Source organism: Chamaea fasciata, unplaced genomic scaffold (genome assembly GCF_029207755.1).
Source record: "Chamaea fasciata isolate MVZ Bird 193981 ecotype frontalis unplaced genomic scaffold, bChaFas1.0.hap1 SCAF_4, whole genome shotgun sequence".
NCBI lineage: Eukaryota > Metazoa > Chordata > Aves > Passeriformes > Sylviidae > Chamaea > Chamaea fasciata.
This window is the reverse complement of record NW_027094089.1, coordinates 76,249,752-76,273,969: the sequence shown is the minus strand read 5'-3', so window position 1 is coordinate 76,273,969 and position 24,218 is coordinate 76,249,752. Positions and strand designations below refer to the sequence as shown.

General features: G+C 42.0%; 1 protein-coding gene across 1 annotated transcript in view; it reads right to left on the bottom strand.

The window, feature by feature from the left end:
- Window positions 1-24,218, bottom strand: part of MSN (moesin) — a 41,579-nt gene that overhangs the window by 7,757 nt on the left and 9,604 nt on the right. Inside the window, exons 2-7 of the mRNA XM_066182119.1 lie at window positions 11,078-11,161; window positions 2,732-2,827; window positions 1,897-2,171; window positions 1,352-1,435; window positions 937-1,083; window positions 368-464 (exon numbers count right to left, since the gene is read on the bottom strand). Of these exons, the coding sequence (XP_066038216.1) occupies window positions 368-464; window positions 937-1,083; window positions 1,352-1,435; window positions 1,897-2,171; window positions 2,732-2,827; window positions 11,078-11,161 (783 nt within the window). The remainder of the gene's footprint in view (window positions 1-367; window positions 465-936; window positions 1,084-1,351; window positions 1,436-1,896; window positions 2,172-2,731; window positions 2,828-11,077; window positions 11,162-24,218) is intronic.

Here is a 24,218-nt window from a genome sequence, read left to right as displayed (position 1 = left end):
CATCCCACACACTATTAAAGGCAACAGGTTGCAAATGAAGCTTCCACAGCTAACAGAGGTACCTCAGATCCCTAACTCTGTTATCAGAGAATCTGAACAGTCTTAGAAGAATCAGAAACCCTAAGCAAAGAGCAACTCCCTTAAAAGCTTACGCTTATCCTAAATTTCTACCCTCTTAGCCAGAAAAAAAATCATAACTATCACTTGACTGCCCTGAACAGGTCTCCATGCTTACATCAGCATTAATGCCACTTATGAAAAGATTCTGAGCAAAAAAATCCCAAAAAGCCCTCAAAACCAAACCCACAGAAAACATTCAGCTAAGAAGCTGAAAGTTTAATAGCTTAACATGAATCTTGCTTCTTACTGGTGCTTTCTTGTCAATAGGCTTAATAACAAATTTCTTGTCATTGAATGAGATATTTCTGATCTCACTCCAAGGGAATCCAATTTTCGGTGTTAGCCTGCAGAAATGGGAAGCAAAAAGAAATAAGAGACCAAAGTCATTCCAAATTCTTGACTTAGAATATAAAGCTCAAAATTATACCAAATCCACCCTTGTATTTCAGTGTTCTTATGGTAGTTGAAATCAGCAGACAAAATTAGTCACACAGATGAAATACAAACATAAGAAGCAGTTTTTCAATCCCACTTTTTTGGTTTTTAAGTGAAAAACAGACCTGGAGAATGCATCTATAGCAGGAAGACTAGGGATACAAATGAAATTATCTTCAAAAGATTTGCCAATTTCTTGTATTTGTTGGTCCAAAGAAGCACATTTTATGGATTATTCTGGCAATGTCAAAAGCACAGCCAAGACTGATACAGAAATTGTGGAGCTTAGTTAAAGATTTGAATTCCAGGAGAGATTGATTTTGAATGACTTTACAATGGAAAGGAGCTGAAGGCAAGGATGAAGAGAGACGAGTTTATTACCTGTCATTCTGCTCATAAATGTTGAGTCCAAGAGCATCTACACCTAGCCAGAGCTCAGAGCCTTTCTTGTTTTTAATGTTGAAGTAGTTCACACCGTACATTTCCAGATCTTGTGCAATTTTCAGGTACTCCAAGACAGCATCTTCTCTGCAGCATGTAAAAAGAAAGCAGATATTCTTTTTAGAGTCTTTAAGCCATTAGAACAAGAAGGTGCTATCTTCCCACGTGGACAGAGAAGCAACAAGCTGGCAAAGGTTCTAAGCATCGCCCTACTAGATAATCACAAACTGCAAACTCAGTCTTGTTTTACTAAGAACAGCCAGCTGATGTGGACCAGCAAGAGCAGAGGCACGTGAACCTAGTTACACTGAGCAAAATAACCTTAAATACAGCAGTTTCACACTGCATCAGTTACCTAATCATTCCTCGATGTTCCTCATGCCACACCTGGATCCTCTCCTCCCACTGGTCCTTGTTAAGCTTGTGCTGCTCCAAAACCCTAGAAAGAGTATACACATGATGTTTAAAAACAAACACTACATACATGCACACACACAATCAGATTGCTCTATAATAATGCTTCATTAAGTACTCCATTGGCATTAGAGTTTCCCCACAAAAATATTCCAAGAAATACAGTTTTATTTAAAGGCTAGATAGAGAACACAGTGGTCAGTATCCAGATTTCTAACAAATGACAAATTTTATTCAGTTTTGCATCTCCTTGTAGCATTATATTGTTTTGAAGCTTCTCTCACTAATTCTGATTAGAGTTTCAGAGTAGCAATAGGAAGTTTAAGTTCTTAATTAATTGAATAATAACCTAAATGCTCAAAGTGGCACAAGGCTATAATTTATTCTGAGCACTGCAATCAAAACACTCCCTACATTAAAAAAAGTTTAAAAAAATCATGAACCCTTTATGACAGAGAATGTCTAAGACTATCCATGTTCACTTGCCTTTGTGGGAGCAGTTTATCACTAGCAAGGTAGCCAGATTTGTGCACATCTTTGTTGAAGTCTCCGTATTTGGACTGGACAGCATAAGAAGCCAGAAGAACAGCTGTTTCTGGAGGACAGTAAATGTCATCATTCAGAATTGCCTCCTTCACTTGGAGAAAGAAAAGGCGCTGTGTGATGTCCTGGATCAGCTCTTCTGCCACATCTTCTGGGTAGAACTTGGCACGGAATTTGAAAAGCAGGGGGCTTTCTTTACGTACATCCTGTGCTGTTACCTGGAACAGAGGTAGCCCATTTTAGAGCCTATATACTAAGTGAAGGGGAGCAATTTACAAACAGGAAGATAAGCATGCACTAGAACAAAAAAAAATTCTCTTCTCCAATGCAGAAGAGAGTGGGCAGAAAAAGCAAGGTTTTTCAATTACTTACTGCTAAGTAAGTAATTACTTAGCAGTAAGTAATTACTCATCACTTCTCCCCACTGGACTTACACAAGCCAGCAGTTATGGCCAGTGGTAGCTAACTTACTTTCCAGTTTTCTCCCCAGCAAAGATGCTCACATGAGCACGACACCAGCCTTTTACCAGGAAGGGCAACAGATCTAGCCTGGTAACAAACAGAGCTAGATGCAGGATTAGACACCTGCAGACACCACAACTCCTCACACCCTGGGGAGGGAGTGTGTGGACACCGCAACACCAACTCACTGATCTTGCACTACTTGAGGTGCATGGATAGGCAAGAACAGATCCCTGAGAGAAGTATGGAGACTGAATTTGACCCTGCTCTCTCAGAGAAGGGAACAAGGACAAGCAAAATCTTGGAGCAAACATACCTTTTTGTTCAACTTTAGCCATGTTGAGAAACCCTTGGTGTCTTGATACTGAAGTCCAAAAAACCAGACCTCTCGCAAACCAATTGTCTTGACAACCTGAAAGAAAGGTTTTTATTAGCAAAGCAGCAAGATCCATAGATGGACTGAACTCACCAGTGGCTGAGAACATGTTAGAGGTAAGTTCAGACAGACAGTGCCCTGACCACCTGCTTCTCCTGCTGCAATGGATAGAAAGATGATTGGGCATCTAAGAGGTCTTAAGTAGATGGGTGTAATATTCTTTCTCCTTCAGCTCTTTAAGGCTTGTTGCTATTTATAACAACAGCTGGGACATTATTTTTTTCAGCTACTTATAAGCCAACATGCATAGCCAAAATACAATGCAACAGCTCTGACAGGTTTAGTAACTGCCAGGAATGAGGAACACAGCTCTTTTTCAGGTACACCCCACACTTACCATGCAAATGTACTGTTCCTGGGCAAGTCATGAATCACTCTGCTAGGCTGTGCTACTTTAAGGTTTGTTTCTACCTCACTGACAGCTATAGACAGGCCTTTCATACAGCTCTTTACTGAGCAGCACCATTAAGAGGAAGTGCAGAGGCTAAATCCATATGCTATCCCTTGTGCCAGGACAAAGAGCCAACACAGACATTAACTACACCACTATGTAAGCTCTCTCTTCCCTAACACCAGGCATGCTATGTAAATAAGAATTAGGAAGGCTTTAAAGACGTGTTGTGACAAGAGACAAGAGCCTCATGGTGGGACAGCAAGACTACTGCAGTACAGTGCCACTGTTAGTTAAAACAAGAGGGAAGTTTCTCCAAAGCCTGATTGCTATCAAGATGTCCCCCTTTGTTCCCTGAAAAACCTGGGACATGCCACAGGGTGCGGCAAGCATACACAGTGAAGCTCCCCCACATCCCTCCTGAAGACCCAGGAGTTAGTCTCATACTGGCAAACAAGCTACCTACTGCTCACCTCCATTACTGGACAAGAAAGGGGAAGGAAGTAGACATCAGTCTTCAGGTTGACATGGTTCCTAAAGTACAACACTGTCAGCTGTTTTCACATGCCATTCAACCCGGGCTCGCTCAGAGCTTCCCCCTTTCAAAGAGGCTAACATAGATGCAGAAACTGAGAATTGCCCTGTGAAAACCAGCTGCCAGGTCAGTTGATATAATTTTGTACTGCCTGAAGGTGCACTCTGTTCCCTTCTAATGTGGTCTCTACTTTGGTAAGATACAACACCAAAGACAGAGGTTCCCCAGAAACACATTAGGTTGTTTAGTGCCTGGATCAGACATTTCTTCTGGGCTTTCAAAAGCAGCATTAGGGCCTTTGTTCCTTTCAGGCAGAAAAACCAAATGCAGTTTTCAGCAGAGGCATGCCATTGGTGGCACACACAGAGACAAAACCTACACTCGGTCATGCAGTCCACGTACATCATCCCATTGGGTTCCTGAAATTATTCAGCCTGTCCTTGCTTGAACATGAACTGGAGAGCTGGGCTAGAGCCCCTGCAAATTCAGGGGAATGCAGGTCCCTTGTGCATCACGCAGCAGGATGCACACAGCTGAGGAGGCTTTTGGAGAAGAATCAGGGTTTGCTATGTACATGCAGTTTTGGACACTGCAATATAAGAAAGATATTAATCTCTGATATTGAGATATTAGCGAGGGTTCAAAGGGGGTAATGAAGATGAAGGGACTTGAGGGGAAGGCATATGAGAAGCAGCTGAGGGCACCTGGTCTGTTCAGCCTGGAGAAGAGGGGACTGAGAGGAGACCTCATCACAGTCTACAACTTCCTCATGAGGGCAGGAGGAGGGGCAAACACTGATCACTTTCCTGTGGTAAGCAGCGACCAAACCCAAGGAAATGGCCTGAAGTTGTCAGGGAAGGTTTAGGTCAGATACCTAAGAAAAAAAGATTCTTCACCCAGAAGGGGCTGGGCACTGGAACTGGCTCCCCATGGAAGCGGTCACAGTACCACTCTTGACAGAGCTCAAGAAACATCTGGACAACCATCTCAGGCATGTGGTGTGATTCTTGAGGACGTCCTGTGAAGGAAGGGCCAGGAGTTGGAAGCAATGATCCTTGTAGGTCCCTTCCAACCTAACATATTCTGTGATTCGAAGCAGATGGTTCAAGGAGGGGAAGAAAGGCTGTCCTAGAGCCCAAGAATAGCTCTGTTCTTGGAAGCATTAACATATGAATGGGATGGAAGCTCCTCACTCGACTGCATGGGCCTGCTTTCCTCTCCTCCACTTGACAGCAGCTTATGCCTGGGAATTCAACAGGCTGGACTGCCAGCAAGCAGCTGAAAGGCTCCACACTGTGGTCCCACACAAAAGGACTTTTATTCCACAGCAGAAGCCTGCACAGCAATAGCAGAGACAAACACGAGCTGGGGGCAGAGAAGAGGGGAGACTGCACAGCACTCACCATCACAGTCCCAAGCTGCCACTGAACTAAGGCAGGGAGGATAGTCCTCCTCCCTCCTCAGCTTTGGCAGGCTATTTAGTTCCATTTAGCAAGGGGAAAAGCATGAAAAAGAAACAGCTTTCTACAGCTGCAAGAAATCTGGCTGGCAGCAGCATAATTACGTCTGGGGGTGTACAGCATTCGGAGCCCTAATGAACTGTGAGATGTTCCAAAAAGCAAACAGCTACTGGCAGTGGCTACAGATGGAGAGGGGCTGGCACATAGAATGGGAGAATAGTAAGTACTGTTTAACACAGACCACAATACTTAAATACCTAAAATCTCCATTCTCATCTGCAGAGCAGCATGTTTTTTTCATGCCAGGGGGAGCATTAAGTCAATCCCTGGGTCTTGTTTAGCCTGCTGGATAAAGCTTGGTTTACAGATTGGATACAGCCTTAAAATCCAGCTGTCCCATGGTACCTTGACCAGCAACTACAAAACTATTAATTAAACACTACCTTTAGCTTAAAATTCTACTCAGTAAGATATACTGATGTAGGTAAAAAGGTGCCTTTCTGGTGACTCACTTCATCCTCTTAGGCAGAAAGTCTAAGCACAAATTAGTAGGTTTTTTTTTTACTTATGTTCAGAGATGAAACAGAAGATCTTCCAGGTAACCTTTTTTCTCACTCCTTCTTAATCTGTGTTTTCTAGGCCTGCATGACAACTCCTGCCCTTCCCCTCTGCACTCACCCAGCTGCCTCTGAACTATGTTCTTGCCATTGGGGTCTGCTCCACAGCAGAAGAGGGAGCCTCTTAAATGTACACTGTAACATCTGAAGACTGAAAATGCCTGTCATTCTCAGCCCAGGAAACACACCACCACACTGGCAAACAAGTACAGATTCTGATGAAAGCACTATTTACACACAGGCAAGACCAAAGCATGCAAGCAGAGGAAAAGGCATTCCACTTGGATCATGTCCCTGCCTCAAAAGCCAAATCATCTCAGGCTATATCATGGTACAAGTGCCTTGAATGTTGCCCTAGATAAAGGTGAGGTAGGTGTCTCTCCCTTTCTACAACAGGCATATCGAGTACATCTGAGAGAAAACTGCCAGCTAACATAATTCCTGGAGGAGCTCTGAACTGGTGCCACACCTGCAGTTTCATTTGCCAGTCAAAAACAACTGAGAACATGGTCTCCCAGGTACCCTAACTTAGTACTCAAGATAGGCTCCATCTACAGCCACAAATATTCAATTCTTCCCCCTCCATTTAGCTGGTGGATGTACTGCTAATTTTCCCTTCCAAAGTGCTAAAACGCCATTGTGCTAAACTAGAGGATCTTCAAGTTTTTGTACTTACTGCAGTTTGCCATTGACATCTTTAGCAACAAGCAGTCCTTTTTTGGTTGGAACTACTGCTTTTCTAAAAGTCAGAAAGTTTCCACATATTCCTGTGAAATTTGAGACACATTTCCATACCACTTAACCACAAGCCTTCATAACAGGAACAAGAGTTCTGGGGTTTACTGGAGCAACCAGCCACTCTCCTGAGACTTGCTGCATTCTACCATGAAACTGCCTCAGTAAGTCTTGGTTTCAGTGCTTTCACCTAGTGGAGTAAGTGTTCCAGAGTCATTTCCTATGTGTTTGAACACTACTAGGTAGGACCTTACCAAGGCTAAAGATTTCTCTTACACTCTCCCTCCTCAAAAAGCTTAGTTTGCAGGCCATGAGACACCAACCACCTTTATTCCAAACACAGCTCAACTCAGATGGAGCTACTCAAAATTCAAGAGGGCTTTGATCAGCCTGTGCTGTAAGCTTAAGCAGACAGAAAGAAGTCTGACAAACTGGTACTCTACAAAACCAATAAGTTCACTGCAGCAGATAAACAAGAAGGAAGCTGCTAAGCATTACCAAGATTTCTAGCTGCACAGGTGCCTTGGTGGCCGTGCGGATAGAAAAGCAAGGCAAGACAAGCCAGGGCACACAAATTCAGAATCTTAGGAGACCAGGCTCTTCATGAAATCTGAAAGAATTAAAGAATTAAAAAGAAAATGAAACAAAAGTACCCGCCAACACACATTCCATGTATACAACTCAGTGCTGAACATAAAATACAGCATCAGTGACCACATTTAAAGTGTGCAGACAGATGCTTATTGTCATAATTTTAATCCATATATAAGTGCACATTTCTATTACAAGCTTAGTTTTGACCCCAAAAGCTCACAATAATGAGGAACAGCATCTTTGGAAGGTTAATCACATTTTTAAAGTTTGAGGTTATAGCTACTGAAGTTTTTTCTCATGTCACATTTTCTTTAACCTGTGACTTGTCTACATGGCTCTTAATTGGACAGAAATCACCTTTAAGGAGATTGGATGCTCAATGATACAAGCTAGAATCATTTTGCCCCAAAAAAAGCAAAGCTTGAGAGGCAAAAGAATGGAGACACACAATTTTGAAGCCCTCCACAGCAACAAGTAACCAAGAAGTTTCACCAGACAACAGATTAATCTTTTATGTGTAGAAGACATACAATGCAAAGCACTGCTTTGGTTTACTGACTGCTCTCCAGACCAGCTGAACTTCAGTCCAACACAGAAAAGGGTCAAAGGAAGAAAACAAGCAGCTGTCACTGTTGCAGTGCCTGTGCTCTGCATCCCCAGGAAAGCAATATTTCAAGGTACCAGGGAAGTAATCAGGCCTATGGGATAAGCAGCACCCCTGACATGCATAGCCCATCCTTGAGATCTTTTAATCCATCACTGGCAGCTGAGGAATGGGAGCAAAGTTACAGTTCATGCTGGCAAGTCAGTAAGCACTGGAGTTCAGCAGCTGTTGTTGAGGTGCATCAGCAAAGCTGCAGAAGACAGAAAGCACAATGCTGTCTCATTTAATCCAGGTTTTGTCCATGCACACAAGCCTAAGACATTTAAGCTAAAGCTGTACAGTTACAAGATTAGGGAATAGGAAGAGTTCTAGTATAAATCACGAAGTTACTGCACATGTTCAGTGGTATTTCTACAGCCAGCTACTTTGGGGCAGAAACCATTCCTACAAAACAGTGAAGCATCTGCACTGTTCTGTCACTACAAAAATTCACTTTGACATTTAACCGAGCAGGAGAAAGGAAGCAGGAAGACAGGAACATTTCTACCTCATGCTTGTTCACATATTATTACTATGGAACTTTAGACTCAAATGCTTTTCGCTCCTCATTAAGCTAAAACCTTGCTACAAGCTTTCCAAAATCTTCTGAACCCTATTCACAGTGGGTCTGAATCATGTGTGGCATAATGAATACATTTATCTACCTTCATACACAACAGGTGAAAACAAATACTGCCTAAATGTTACTGAGCAAAGCCAGCAGATTGCACTAAGGTAGCCATGCAGCTAAAAAGCTTGGTAATGCTTAGCAGCTTCCTTCTTTGCTTAACTCAGAACTGACAGTTCAAAGTGAAAGGGCATGCCAGGGCAAAAAGACGCTGGATATCTTAAAATTTTTCTGTACAAGAGTCAAAAATCAGGTTTCACACCAGAAATCAAAGTCCTGTAACAGCAAAACCATACATCTGCTTTGTAGATGAGCTCTCCCTTCCCTCAAAAAAGCACTGACAAAAGCAGATCTTTTTCCAGAACCAGCATTGTGCAGAAAATACTAGATTATCAAGACCAGGGGCACAGCATGACTTAAGGGAACCAGAAAATAAACAGAAGTAACTTCGTCCTTATGCACTCCACCATGGGACCCCAGACATCCTAAGGATAGAAACTGAGGCAGAGTGAATAATGACCAGCCAGAGAGCAGTCACAATGTCAGCAGGGACAACAGCACTGGACTATTCCTTTACAGGAACCAATACACACAAACAACTCAGTCATGTGAAAGATACTGGATATGTAACAGCTGACAATACATTTAAAGGTCCATCCCTTTCCTGAAGAGAGCAAGTTTTATGTCAACCAGACCTTTTAGAAATAACAAATATTTAAAACTAGCTTCAGAAACCTCTTTTCCCCCTCCATTTCCAACTTCACCTACAATCCAGTTTAGGTGAAGTAAGCATTGCCTCAACTTAGAAACTCAGTTCTGGAACAGCATTTGTTTTCTCCCTTGGTAAAGTGTTTACTGTGGAAAAAGCAAAACAAAACTTCTGTTTAGACAGGTGCTGTGTGAAATACACTGAAGGAAGGAAAACGTGCAGCTGTTCAAGGGCATGACAAAAGAGTGAAATCAATTACTAGACATGAAGAGCTGCCATATTGAAAATAAGACTGGATGCTTCTCAGAGACAAACTGATGAAGCCCAAGTCTACCAGTTTGCAGCAGAAGTCACAGATGACATAGAGCTGACTGAAAATATCATATGCAGATTAAAAATATTACTGACATGAGTAGTATTGTTTCTCAGCACTTGGTGCTTTGCTTGGACAATAGCAGAAGCCAGATATTGAAAGATAATCATGGGAACTATCCACATGAAGAACAACCCCTTAAAAAAAAAAAAAACAAAAACTAAAAATACCCACAAAACCAAAGCAAGTTCATTTTTTCATTTTTTGATAAATTTGGGGACATGTTCAGCTTCATTAGCAAGCACTCTCATGAACCAACTGTGTCAGAGTTCCATGTTGCACACATGGATTCTGGAGAGAACTTGACTTCCACTTTTATCAATCCAAACCTGTCAGATCTGGGACCACACAGAGCTAAAATATGCAGGAGCTACTACATAGTAAGACAGACAGCTGAGAACTACACTGCAATTCAGAACTTTTTTGAAAGTCTTTCTGTTTTTCCCATTATGAAAGGATGTTCTTTCACTAAAGCTTTGGAACTCACTCCATTTCAGGGCTGGGCTGCAAAGAGCAATATATCATCTAGTGTTGAATCATCCAGCTGAGTACAAGAGAAAACAGTAGTTTGTGGTTAAAGATCTAAAAAAATATATATAAAATTTAGATTATATTTGCTGGCCCCAAATGAAATAGCTGACTTCAGTGGGCGAATCCCTTAATTTTCTCTCTTCCTTATGATAGGCACTATGTAGATCTGACCCAAAAACGCTTAGCTCTATTGAACCACACCCAAATCTGACATATCTCATCTGGCAGTTCCCTCATCTTGTCGTTAGTTCAAGATTCAACTTGCATATCTTTGAGCTATGAATTTACTCTTTCCACTTTTCTTCAAGGAGCAAATCTATGGCAAATTACAGCATAGAAACATAGCGGAGTCTGTCAAAGTTTCACCCCCTGCAGCTGATAATGTCTATCTTCTGCTGCTCCAACTTTGGGCTGCACATGCCTCCCTGCTTCTATTTGGACCAAAGCAGCAGGAAATTTGCCTACCCAGTGAAAGCAGGGGAAGGCAGAAGTACCTAGTGCAGACAGCCCAATGTAGTATCACTCTATCACTCGTTCACTGCTCTTAAGGTTTCCCTCAGGGTTTGAGAGGAGTACAGAATATCACTTCACCTGCACTTAAAGGTTGCAGCAGCCCTTGAAACCCAGCTAGGCCTCTCCTGGTTTAGAGACCAGCTACCCTTTGGAATCAATTACACAATGCTTGCAGGAAAGTCAAGCAAAAATATCTTACTAGATAAGACTTTTCTTACAAAGTAAGACTGCATATATCTACTGCTTTCCAGTTACTATTATTGTGAGCCATAGTGCCAATTCAGTTCACTAGAAGCAATGGCTCCTAACTCAGTCTTGGAGATTAAAAAATGAAGTAGTTTTGGGAAAAAAGTACAATTTCTTACTGTGCTGAGTTCTCTTGAAGCTATTACATAGAGTGACACTCAATCTTTGAAGTCCTTTAGAAATTATTTGCTGTTGCCTCAATAGAATTACAATGTCTTTATTAAGTTATCTTCTGCAGCTCCATCACTTACCTGATCAAAGAGTTGCTTCCCTGTGGTGTTGGGCTGGATGGCAAACTCCAGCTCAGCATCCATGGTGGTAACACGCACACTGATCTGGAAGACAGAAAAATGCATAATTAACAACACATGCTCGAAGTGATGCTACCCAATAATGAAAATGAACACCTGCCCACAACCAGGAAGCAGCTCTCAAGCCTCCAGGAACTTCACCGCCAACCATCACAAAGTCATCTGCTCAGCCAGCATGGTACTCATAGTTTTCCTGTAGAATATAACTTTCCTGTTTTGCAGTGTTTTTATCCTCTCTGGTCCTACAAACATTCACATGCACTGACACACATGAGAGCCATTTACATCTTAAAAAGTTTAATTTCCAGAGTAGAACACTGTGGTGTCTTTCACAAAAGCAGAGATGTTCCAAAACTGGGTGCACACAAGAAGACATCCAACCCTTTTGTTTGAAGGGTGAACATCAGGGAAGTTCCCAGAAGCATTAACAACTCAGTCTGCCACTGAAGGCTGGTCAATAATAACAATATGTTTCCAGTCTTTCTAAGTATTTGGAGAAATTGTAAGGCACAATCCCTGACATGCTCCAGGGGCTGTTGGCATGAAGCAGAGAGGATGCAAGGATGCTCTCACAGGCTAAGATAAAAAGGCTGCATGCTTAACATGAGAACATTTCCCACAGCAGTAGAGCTGCCAATACTGCTTTCCATTTCTTTCAGGGAGATGAAAGACTTCTAAAAACTGCAGAAATTGCTTAGGCGTTATTTAAAATTGCAATCAAGATTTCATGACTATACTAGCCTTAGATGCAAGATCATGAATGGTCTTCCAGAAGAAATGCTATATGATGCACTATTTTGACAGGAATGTCTCACCAACACATTTTCACTTGTGGAATGAAAGTGGGAAGGAACGCAGCAAGGGAGTTAGCAGCTTCATCCCACAGAAGCAGGAAGACGTACACACACCTTTCACTTCTCATGAAGCAAGTTAAATAGCAGAGGCATTCCACCTCAAATGCTAGTGTGAAACACTTCTGATGCCATTCAAAACTCCTGATGCTATTCAAAACTCCTGATAATTACCGGGAAACATGATTTAGATGCTTGGGGCTACACAGAAACAGTCCTGGCTTGAAAGCAGATGCCTTAACTTTAGGCCAGAGAAAAGTGAGGTCTGCAAGTACACCAAACTGCCTGAGAATCCAATTCTATTTGCATGCCTGTCAACTGAAAAAGGTAAAGATATTTCATAAGTTTTGAACACAAGTGGCACACATTAAAACAGCTTTCTTTAAAATATTTTTCCATCAAAGCAAAGGTCCAAGGCTTGAAATTGTACAATATACTCACAATGCATCAAACCCCAGTGCACAGGCCTTGTATTAACAGTCCTCTCTCTGGACAACAGTCATATACCACAGATCAACAAATCCTCAACCAACAAATCAGATCAAAAAACAAATTTTTTTTGCTAATTTCAGTGCAATCAATCCTATTAGTACACTCCACTAGGCTTCCAGTGGTGAGGGGTGGAGGGAATTACACTGTGAACAGCTTTAAGAACAACTCAAAAGTCATATTTGGACTATAAGCTAACTGCATGACACAGGAGACCAAAAAAGCAAGAGTAAGCAGAGAAATATTCAAGGAAACACAAAATACCAATATGATCACAGTTCTGATTCCTGTATTTCTACCAAAAATATGTACAGATTTCACATCTTGTTTACTAAGAAACAAGAATGCAAGAGAACTAGAACCAGGATTTTTTTTCCCAATAAGCAAGAAATGTTCTGCTATTTCAATCTAGGTAAGTGCCAAAAAGAGATCATTAAGTGTAACAAATATTTTTGAGGTTTCCCAGAAAGCCTGCTTCAGATTAGGCACACTACTACTTTGACCTTGAGATCCTCTTCAGATAAAACTAAAGGTTTTCTTGTTTTAAGTTAAGCTAAAAATTCTGTAAGGTTAAAGGTAGGCTTAGCATAGCTAAGCTGAAGTACACATTAAGTTGAAGTTATAGCTGTTTCATGCAAAAGGAATGCTATTTAGACAGTACTAGAACAAAGAGATCATGAACAAGGATATCAGGAATAAGTTGGTTTTGAAGCCCTCTAAACCTTCTGACACAATCTCACACTAAGGCAAAACCATCCCACAGAAGTAGCAAGGAAAGCACAAATGGCCTAAACTCGTAAGAACGAAGTGCCTTTTTTTTTTTTTTAAATTAGCAGCTTTCAATGGCACACAGATGCCCTTCGTTTTCTTAGTGCACACCTTCCCAAAATTATTCTCTTCAAATCCTAGACCTTGACAATGGGCTAATTTCATGGTGCTTTAGTGAAACAAGAATCTGGCTACTTCCTAGAAGGGCTGAATGCTCTTCACAACAGCTTTGCTACTTACAGTTGGAAGCAGACTCTTCTAGCAGAAAGAGTGCTGGTTTGTCAGCCTGATTGACCCAGCACAGCCACCAGTGAGACCAAAGCTGTCCATAAGCTACATTCAGGTGTAAGAAGAGTTACATTAAATGAGCCATTAAGTTACACCTTACGTTTTGTTAGCTATGAAGTATTTCCTGTTCACCTAAAGCATTAATGTATCAGCCACCATGAAAGAAAATAGTCTTTGCTCCACTGTTTATGGACAAAGCACAGTAGCTATTCTTATCTGATATTAAGGGCCAAATATCTGAGCACCAGAAAACAGAACTGAAACATCTGTGGCACCTCTTTGCAACTTGTGCCTAAATAGCTCTTAGAGCTATTTAAAACAAATCACACCCTAACATTTAAAACAAAGCTGCTTCAGTAACCCCACAATTCATGCAGAATACTCATTAAGACTCACATAATTTTTAGCACAGAAAAATAAGGTTCCATGCTGGAAACAGCAAAATTCCTTCCCGGTCAATCACTTAAATGTCCTTAAGCTATCTGACCCAATATTATCCTTTAATTAGTACATTCAATAGGAAGATTTACATATTTCACACCCCCCCACATCTCACCCCCAGAAGCCCCCTGTGCTCAAGATGAGTAACAACCTAAAGTTTAGGAGCAGCAAAGTCTTGAATGGGTCTTCACTTGCAACTTCAGCCTGATCTGAGAGAGCAGAAGCTGAGATACCACAGGAAACAGGCTTGTGCTTTGGAGAACCACACCCCGGTAGTGCTGCTTCCCCAAGCTCAGCACGGTTTTAACACATTCAACAGCACACTGCTGTAAACTGTCAGCGGAATGAGCTGGGGAGAGAGAACATCCTGGGCTGTGCCAGTGACATTTTAACCATTAGTTTGAACCATCAGTGGTAATTTAATACTTGGCTGAGAAGCTAGTTTGCTATAAAATTGAGCTTTGTTAAGGCTCATTGGTGTGAAAACAACACACAAAGACATTTTTCCCCCATACGCTACCAAACCAGGGTGGTTTTGTTTTTCCAGATCACAAGTGGCTCAGAGGGAGGTTTCTACCATTTCAGGTGGTGGGAGGCACTGATCTTACTGCATTCTGCCTGCAACTCAAACAAGCTACAGGAAGAGATCTACAGACTGCTATAATCTCTACCAGACAAGTACGTGCCAGGCACTGCATGTTTATCTTCTTTCTCCTCATTCATTTTAAGTCTCACTTTAAGTAAAACCACTTTACTAAAGTGTTCATAGCTGAGTACTGACAAACACAAATATTACACAGAGGAATAAAAATGCTATAGCAAAACAAAGCCAACACTATCCTAAGCAGTCCCATCATAATTTAGCCTCATTTGCTTTGTTCCTTGAGAGTTACCCTGCCAAAGCACTTTTAAACCATTTGTCTATCTAGTTTACTACCAGTGATTATTCTAAGAAAAGCCTCAAGATTCATCAGCATTAAGCTGTTAGATTGTGTATTTCCAAACCATCCAATAAGGTTTTCCTAGGTTTGAGAGCTGGCATAAGCCTTATAATTTGGGTTGCAAAGAGAAAAAAATGTCAATAAGGTATCTGTCTTGGACTGCTGAGAATATACAAATTTACCTGTGTCATTCCAGACAGGTAAGGTGCACACTGGTGAGAGATGTGCAAAAGAAAGAGATTGCACACCAGTGATTTAATCACAAGATCTAGTGGCAGCACTCATCCCCAAGTATACTACCCTCCTATTCCAAATATTCTGTTACTAAACATCTGTCAAACTTTCAACACTCAGGAGATGCTTTTTAAAAGTTTAGTAGATTTCATCAACAGATTTATCAAAAATACTATCCTAAGGCAGTAATTTATACTCAAATTCTGTTTAAAGCAATTAATTGAATTTCTTCATCAAGCATTTATAATATACCCACTGCAGCATGCAAATATTTACAGCTCTCTAAATTCTACTTGGATCTTAAAGTAACAGAAATTTATTCTAGTAGGTGGCCTCTAAATAGTCTTTTGTGTTTCCATCATCATTTAATATCCTCTCATACAAACACTATACGAAATGCTTCCAGACACCATTTTGCACATTGCAAGAACATTCAACTATCACATTTCAGCAGGCAAATTTATACTTACTAAATTTTTAAAAAATGCCAAAAAAAGTGCTCATATTTAACTGATCCCTTTCATAACAGCCACAGGAAAGAGACAGAAAACTAGCAACCCTTCCTCTTCTCTATTTGGGGAATTACCATAGTTCCACCAGTCTAAGTACTGCTAAAGCTTGCTACTGCCAGAGCACATTAAAGAGCTTCCTGCTGCCAAGGACAGTATTGTCAAGTATGATACCTCCTGCACAGACAGAACCCCTTGCATGGAAGAGGTACTCTTCCAGCCCCAGAGCAGCTGCAGCCAAAGAAAGCTCCCTTCGACCAGCAAAAGCTTTCCAAAGGCACATGCAGCCACTTTCCCCCTCCTCCCATGGTGTTCAGCAGTCTGCAAGAGACACACTTCACACACAGTGGTACCAGGCACCTATCTGCAACGTCTTTCCACCTATTTTAATATTGCCCCTACAGCTTCAAGTCTCACTTTCTGCCCCATCATGATTCCAAATAAATTTTATTAGCAACAGTAATTGTCAGGTATCTTCCAGGTCTCTGAATAAGTCCTCCTAATAGTGTGCTATAACAACATCCTGATATGAAATTGTGTAGCAGCATACGGCAGGACAAACAGGAAAGACTGATACTGTCACACTCAGTAACGGATGTATTGCTTGTGCTAATGCCCCAGTGCATTGAGCAGCACAAGAGGTAGAAAAGACAATTCTGTTTTCACAAGTTGAGACAGTAATAGAGTACTAGGAAATTCATGTCAGAATAATAAGTGGAGTCAGCACAACAGAGTATCGACCTCTACAAAACCCTGACCCTGAGCTAAAACTTCTTTCCTCCCTGCGTTTCCTGTATGCAAGGAAGCTGTTATACCCTGCTGGGCTGGAGACTTCAAGCTTCAGATACTCCCTGCTTCCCAGATGCAAGCCACCAAGTAGACTTTCTGGAGAATGTAACATGGGGGCAACTTATACTTTATTGCAAATTTGACTGGTACAGAACAGAAGCAAGCTCAATTAAAAAGAAATTCCTGACCAACCTTTATAGCCTCAGCACTGAAAGGCACCAGTTTACCCAGCAGTTACTCCAAGTAAAAATACTAGACCATGCACCAGTTCCACCAGGTCTGACCTGGGAAGCACATCAAATCCAGCTGGAGTTGCACTAAGATCTCATAAAGCACCTAAATAATCTAAAAACCTCCCCAGCTGTGGCTTTTAGCAAGATTGGCAGCAATACAGTAAGTTTAACAAGAAGTGTCCCCCTGTTCCTCAGAAAGTGGAGGTGGAGTCTGGAGTACGAGTGGTCTGCCGTGCTGCACTTCCCACCACACTGGTCAGCCAACACGGGCCCACTGCCAGGACAGCGGAGTTTTGCATTGCCTTGGAGAGGAATCAGAGGTGATGCCCCACACCTCCAGCACCAGCCATACTCACAGACATCTGGCTCCTTCCCGAGCGCCAGCACCCTGCTGAAACAGCCCTGGGTCCTCTGTGTCAGGGGGAGGCTGGGATCGGGTCATGTGAAAGCGCTTGCAATTTCTCAAAGGATTACACTTAATTAACCAAGCCCCCTTCCAGCAGTCTTAAAGGGCCTTTTCATACCTCTAAGCCCATCAGGGAACAGAACAGCAGCAGGAGCACCCTAGGCACCACACAGCAGACACCAGAGAGAGGTTAACCCTCCCAGCAGCTCCTGGGAGCTTCCCAGATCTCTCCAGCAGCCCCATCCTGCTCTGCTGGGGACACAGAACTTCCGTGTGACTGGAGCACAGGGCAGGCAGTAACCCCACAGAAGGCATCCCATCCCACCCCACTATTTGAATAAAGCTACCACCCAAGGAGAAATCTACCCATGGTACTTCTGGTACCAGTGAGCCAGAAGTAGTACTTACATCCTATAGAATACGTGGCTTTCTTTTGGTCCCTAAGTACAGCCTATAACAGGAATGCACCTTTTAAAGCACACCTAATGACTTTAGCATGGAGCCTGAAGAAAGAGAGCAGTGAAGGGGCAGCAGCTGCTACTACCCAGCTTCACAAACCTCTCTTGTGAACAACAGCAAGCCTGGTCAAGGAAGAATTCAGACTAAATCTAACTAAATTTGTGCTCACGTGGTCTTATTTCTTCCTTGTAAAGGAGCAGGGCAGCAAGCCAGCTTGTATTCAGAAGCTGCTGTGGAGCCACACCTGAGCACAGTCACACCAGAGCTGTATCCCCACCACCAGCAACTGCTTTTCATCCCCAGCAAAGGTGGCTCATGTGAGCAACAAACCACAGCACCCACACAGCTTCAGCAGCCACACTGCTGAGGACAGGAAGAGGAAGCAGGCCAGAGCACCAGCTTGCAAGACCATGAAAGCTCACAGGTCTGAGAAGTCTGCTTACAAAAACTGGATGGAGAAAGGCTGGAGGCACCAGCACCTAAGAAAGGGTGGAAGGAGCAGTGTCTGGGCAGACATGCTCTATGCCATCTGTGGCATTTAATACCCCACTGCAGCAGAGACACCGAGGGATGCTGCCAGTACTTGCCCGTAGCTTCTAGCAATACTCACCTTCATAGCACCAATTTACAAACACTGAGTAGGGGGGAAACATAGTTACATCACATCAGCCATAAAAAAGATAAGCTTTCCTGTGCGCAGCTTGGAAGAGCAGAGGATTTCTGCATTGCCTAACAAAGGAGTTCAAAATAAGCCAATTCTGTGCCCATTCCAACTGCATTTCCATAAGAGTTTTCTGACAAGGTTTACAGCAGTGTTTGAAACCCTAGCCCTATTCTTGAAAAGGGTAAAGAGAAGAAATTGACTGAGGTAATCAATGAGATCAGCTCAGTTGGTTAGAGCATAGTGCTAATAACATCCAAGGTTGCAGTTTCAAACCCCATACACATCATACACTTGAGAGTTGGACTCGATGATCTTTGTGGGTCCCTGCAAACTCAGAATATTCTCTGTGTGCGTGTGTGTCTGTAACTAAAAATCTGCTACAATATATAATGCTAAAGTAGTCCATTATATAATATTATATATTATATAATGCTAAAGAAGGAAACCAAATGATTTATTCTAATACAAACCTTGTCATACTGTAGTGTCAGAGGTCTGGTATATTTGTTTGACTGCTAATCTCAAAACATTCCTGTGCTAATTTATACTGCTTATCTCACAGTGATGATAAGGAAAATAAAATTCTTCCATACAGCAAGAGGTAATCAGGAATGCTCCCATGTAAAAAAATAAAAAAAGGCTTCCTTGAAGGCAGCTGCTGCCGTTGAAAAGGCAATGCCTACAGAACACAGCAATGCAGCAATATTTTGTTGCTTATCTGATTCTCAAGACCAAGTGTGAGAAGCCACAGCCACTTTCCTGATAAAGTCCTCCTTTGCACATGATCACTAAGTGGAGTTGGAGGGGATCATCCTTGCAGAACATGTTTATCAGTCTACAGATCAATTATTCATATCAAATCAGGGAGTCTACTTCAGACACCCTTTTATAAACTACAGATTCCTTTTATCTCTCAAATGGTGGAGAATCAGATTTATTACCCTCAAGGATAGTTTCTCTAAAAAATAAAGTCTCCTTCAAACCACGTTCACAGAGTTCACAAGAAAACTTTTAAAAGCCTACTCCTCATGCAAAGGGTCTGTTGTTTGCAGTTGCCTTACTCTATATGCCTTCACTCACTCACCCTGCCCCAGCTTTGCAGCTTTCTCATAATCAATGTTTCACTGCCCTGGAGGCATCTTCCTTCATTAGCACCAGTGAGCACACACTCATGAGTGCACTGCACAAGCACTCAAAGCCAGGGCTATGCCAATGCTGGTTCCATAGGGCTGGAGAGCTCCACATTTTAGAACTCTGGAGCTATCATTTAGCCAATTCAACCAATGATCTGATTTGGGCAGGCAAACTTTTCAGGAACAAAGGTTCAACTTTACAAAGGCTACTACAAAGTTATTAATTCAAAACTATTATTAAAATTCCCCTACCACCTACACAGCATGGCTTCCAAAATCATTAATGATGTTTTTAGGTTAAAGCTACTTAAATGTAATTCCTTACTTTTCAACTAGTCACATTCCACCAATGGTGTTTCAACACCGTGGCTACTAGCAGCTTGCCATCCTCTCCAGAGGGCAAACAAGTTTCACTGAGAGGAAAGGAGTTGCAAGATGTGAGTAATAAGCCAGTAGAAGCAGCCATGGGTGGATCCCCACATTTACAGTCAAGACCAGATACTTGTATGCCACTTATTACACTACTTACTCCCAACCTTGTCCAATGGATTAATTCCTCTATTTTTGCCATTTCCTTTTCCATAAATAGATTCTGCCTGCACCTCCCTTTGCTTTCCTGTAACTGTTCCAAGTAATTAACATTGCCATTTTCTGTTTCTTTAGAGTCAGTTTGAAGAAGCCCTTGGAATAACTATTTTTGTACCTGTTGTTTGAGTTGCTTGGAGAGAACATCCTTTATAAGTCAAAACCCAGACAGAAATTAAAATACCATTGGGAAAATCCTTGACCCCTTTTCCGCAACATCTGGATCAGGAGGTTAAACTTGAAGCAAAATCTAGCGATGTGCAGTTGCCATCATTCGACTTTTACAATCTGTGCAGCTTTGGGTTTTGTTTTGGTGAGGTTGCTTGTTTTGTAAACACCTTTTTTTGTGCCTGTTAGAAGAGCTTTTCTCTGGAGAAATATACACAGCTATTATGGGCTCTGCATACTAATAGTAGGGTTGGTAGTTGTACTTCACATGTCAGAGCTTAACCATAACCCTTGCTAAAGCTCTTCAAGACCTAAGGGCAGTTAGCAGGCAGTGGGCATGTTTGAATGCCAGCAGTGGTATGGGTGACATTTCTCACACTACTGCCTGCTCCTCCCAGGCAATTCTACTCACAGGTTACAAACAAGTGTTTTGTGCCACCCCCCCTTATGTTGTACACCACATAAAGGTGTTATGATCCTGGCTGTGACTGCAGTCACTCCATCAGCAAAACACTCTCTGCGCTCCCTACCACCATCAGAGGCACTTCAGATTTTCTCAGAAGGCACTCAGAAGGCAACTTTTCCCCCACCCCAACCTCCCCTTAGTCCAGTTCTTCCCCTCCATCCTCAAGCCAAGGGCAGGAAATTTCCCGTTTAACAGTTGCAAAGACCCAGTTCAAGGGGCTCCAAGACTGGGAGCCTAGAAATGTTCCCAAAAAGCCAAGGAGCTTTCCAAACATAGCATCCAGTGAATGTCTGCCAAAATCACAAGCACCTACTTTGCTGGAAGGAACTCAAAACAAGATCAAGACAGGATGCTAACAAGACAAGTGTGACCTGCACTGAGGCATCACATGTACAATAAGTACTTGAGGTTCATGAGCTAATAGACTAAATACTCAGTCCCAACATAAAGGTCTCGAAATTCACCTGCAGTTAAGAATTGTTTCAGAGGTGACTTGGAACTGAGGGCAAAAGACACTTTCCAGAAGGAAGAAAGGCATGAAGATAACTGCTGTGGCCAAGCTTTTCCTTCTAAAGGACTCACCTTTAGATAAAAAGTCAGAGCAAGATTTTCCGTTTCACATGCTTCCCTCTGTCCTTCAACTAAGAGATTCCTAGCAGTTTAGTTCTGTTACAGAGAGGGGAGTTGAACACAGGGCTGCCTGTTCTAGACACCCAGAGCATGGCCTGGGTGTGGCACATCAAGTTCTTGGCCAGCTCACAGCCTTACTGAACCTCTGAACAATGGCCAGACTTCTAGGAGCTAGAACACAGTCTTACTGTGGGATCTGACTGCCCAGACTATGAGCCATCCCTCCAAATTTAACTACATGCACAGTCAAGTATGAGCTAAAGCTGTTTCATCATCCTGTGATTTTCAGCTTTATCATTTCCAGCACGTTAGACAAATCCTGCAACTTCCTTTCAGTACAGGGTCTCATTTAGGCTGGCTGTATTTTCATATCTATTTAGGTCATAGTTCCCTAAAACACAGGATTTCCCCTAAATGGCTCAGTTCTACACTTCTTTTTAATATTCAGTTTCCCCACCCATATTTGCTTCCCTCACCACTGACCTATTTTAGATTTTAAATAGTCCTGTTGGGACTGTCCACAGTTTATAAAAAACCAGCTTCTGAATTGCTGAAGTATCCTTTGTTATTTTAAGCTCCATCTAGTTCAAGCATTTGAGCTTTCCTAATACAGAGGAGAATAGCTACACCACCATGACAGAACCCCATGTTCCAAAAGGTTCCTGAAGGGGCACAGGAGCTGAGGAGGGCAGTGACACAGCACATGCAGTGTCTGTGTCCACCACCACAGGAAGCCATCCTGAACAACCTGCAACCCTCCCAATCACTTCTCTGGGTTCATTCTTGTACTCCACCACTACACCACAAGTACAAATTCGAAAGGATGAATCAGGGTGGGAATAATTCTTCTGTTATTTTCTCCAGCAGAATAATTTCATTGGTGCTGTTCACTACATTTACACAGGGGCACTGCTACAGGCCACAGAAGAGGAAGGGCAAGATGACTTTTTGGGTACAACTGGACAAAATGGACCAAGCTATTGAACCACTTTTACTCCTCAGTCCCAGGCATAACTGCTTTATCCTTTGCAGCAGCTCTGATACACAATCCCCTGGTGAGATTTACCATCAAGCCACATATATATGTGCCATTAACCCCATTTTCTGTTGAACCTCAGAACAGAACTGATGCAAAACTTTACAGTGGCAGCAAACCATCAAAGCTATCAAGCAAGCAACCAAGTTGATTTAGTTCCTCCAAGGCTGCAATTAAATCCACACTCTTGGGTTCACATTCATACACCTCTTGAAATACACTGTTTGAATTTGGGTTAATTTGGAAAGAGTGCCTGATAAACTTTAGCTAATACCTAAGACCTAGATGCATTGACAAAACATTGCTGAATGCCCAGGAATGTCAGTGGTCAAGTAAGACTAACGTAAACAAATTTCTTGTATCAAGTGGGCAAGAGTAATATCCTTACACACATTGCAGTTTCAATATCTAGATCCTTGATTCTCCTCTACAGAGATGTTATGGACCATCTTTATGCAGCCAAACATGCAAACAAAGCCAAACTGTTATTGGTCTTCCTAAAGCTGCAGGTCAAAACTGAGAAACTCAACTGAGTAGTAGGATGAGAAATAGCCAGATGCTGAGTACATCTCCTGAATAGGTCAACATACATGCAGATATAACCTAAAAAAGCAAACAGTAAAACTCACTAGACTAAGGAGAGGTGGGGAGCCTGAAAACCAACCTTCTGCAAAAAACATTCAGAAGTCAACTTGAGAGTTTAGCTCTCACCCATACCTGCTGTGTAGGGTTGCTTTATGTTTTCAGGTTTTTCCCAATGCTAAGGTACAGCAGCATAGGGTTGGCAGACATGAATTCAACTTTGTTCAAAGTGAGGGGCTCCTTTAGTGTTCCTGCATGCAGATATCTTACCCCTAACTGCACTTCTCCAGAACACTGGGGGCAGTAAGAGCAGCTAACTACTCCTGCTCAGGCTTGTTGTGGAAATGGATAGATCCACATTAATGCATCTAATCACCCATCTTTCTCTAAGGGAATGGTAGACCAGCAAAATCACTTGGTTTATAAGACTGTCAGAATCCTCTCAGATCACAATTATTTTCAAATCCTCCCAAACATTGCCAAATCAAAGCTGTCATTAGAATATGGTAAAATCATTAAATGGGGAAGTCCTCTATGCCAAACTTTTCTAAGTCCAGAGCATGTGCACAAAGCTATTTGTAAAAAGACAAGGAAAAACTTGAAAGGAAAGAGCAATGCAGCAGACGGTTCAAGATATTCTATAGAGAAAAAAAAGAGACACTCACCAAGCATTATTTTGCAGTATTAAAGACATTCAAAACTTAGCCATGAGAGAAGTGGCTGGTCACCTGTGACTAAGAAATATTTGGTGCTTAGTGGCAGAAGAGACTTTGCACAGAGGTGAATCAAGTACAGAGCAAGCAACAAAGTCTGTGTTTTAAATTTGTCAGAACTTGAAGGAGCAAAGGAGCAGGACAGCCGTCTGTCAGATTTTTACTTGATTATTTAGCGTTTGTCAGAACAAACATTAAGATAGCATTGTATTTCCTGTGCATGATGCTGAAGCAAATACTATTTAGATTGGTCTGACCTTTTAGTGATTTGGAAGTTACTTTGTCTTTCTATAGTAGTCTCCGTCTCTCAGTAGTTCAAGACAACACAACTATACTGATATATCCGTACAGCTGGAAATGCTGACATAGAACCTCTTTCAAAAAAAGATCTCTACCCTAAACTGCTGGATGTTCAAAAGGGTATTCAAACAGAGAATAATACATTGCATTGCCTCTTGCAGTCACCCTTCAATCTAAGATGCTAGTAACAAACCACAGAGCAAGATAAACAAAAAAAAAAAAAAAAACTAAGTTGGGGGTTTTTGAGATTTGCACTTCTGCATGTATGACTGTCAACAAAGAGCCCCAGGTACACAGGGCAGAAGATATTGGTGTCTATAGATCTCACAAAGCCCAAGACACATGTAGCAGCAAGCCATTACAAGTAAAGTAAGAAAATTAACTTTCAGGAACTTG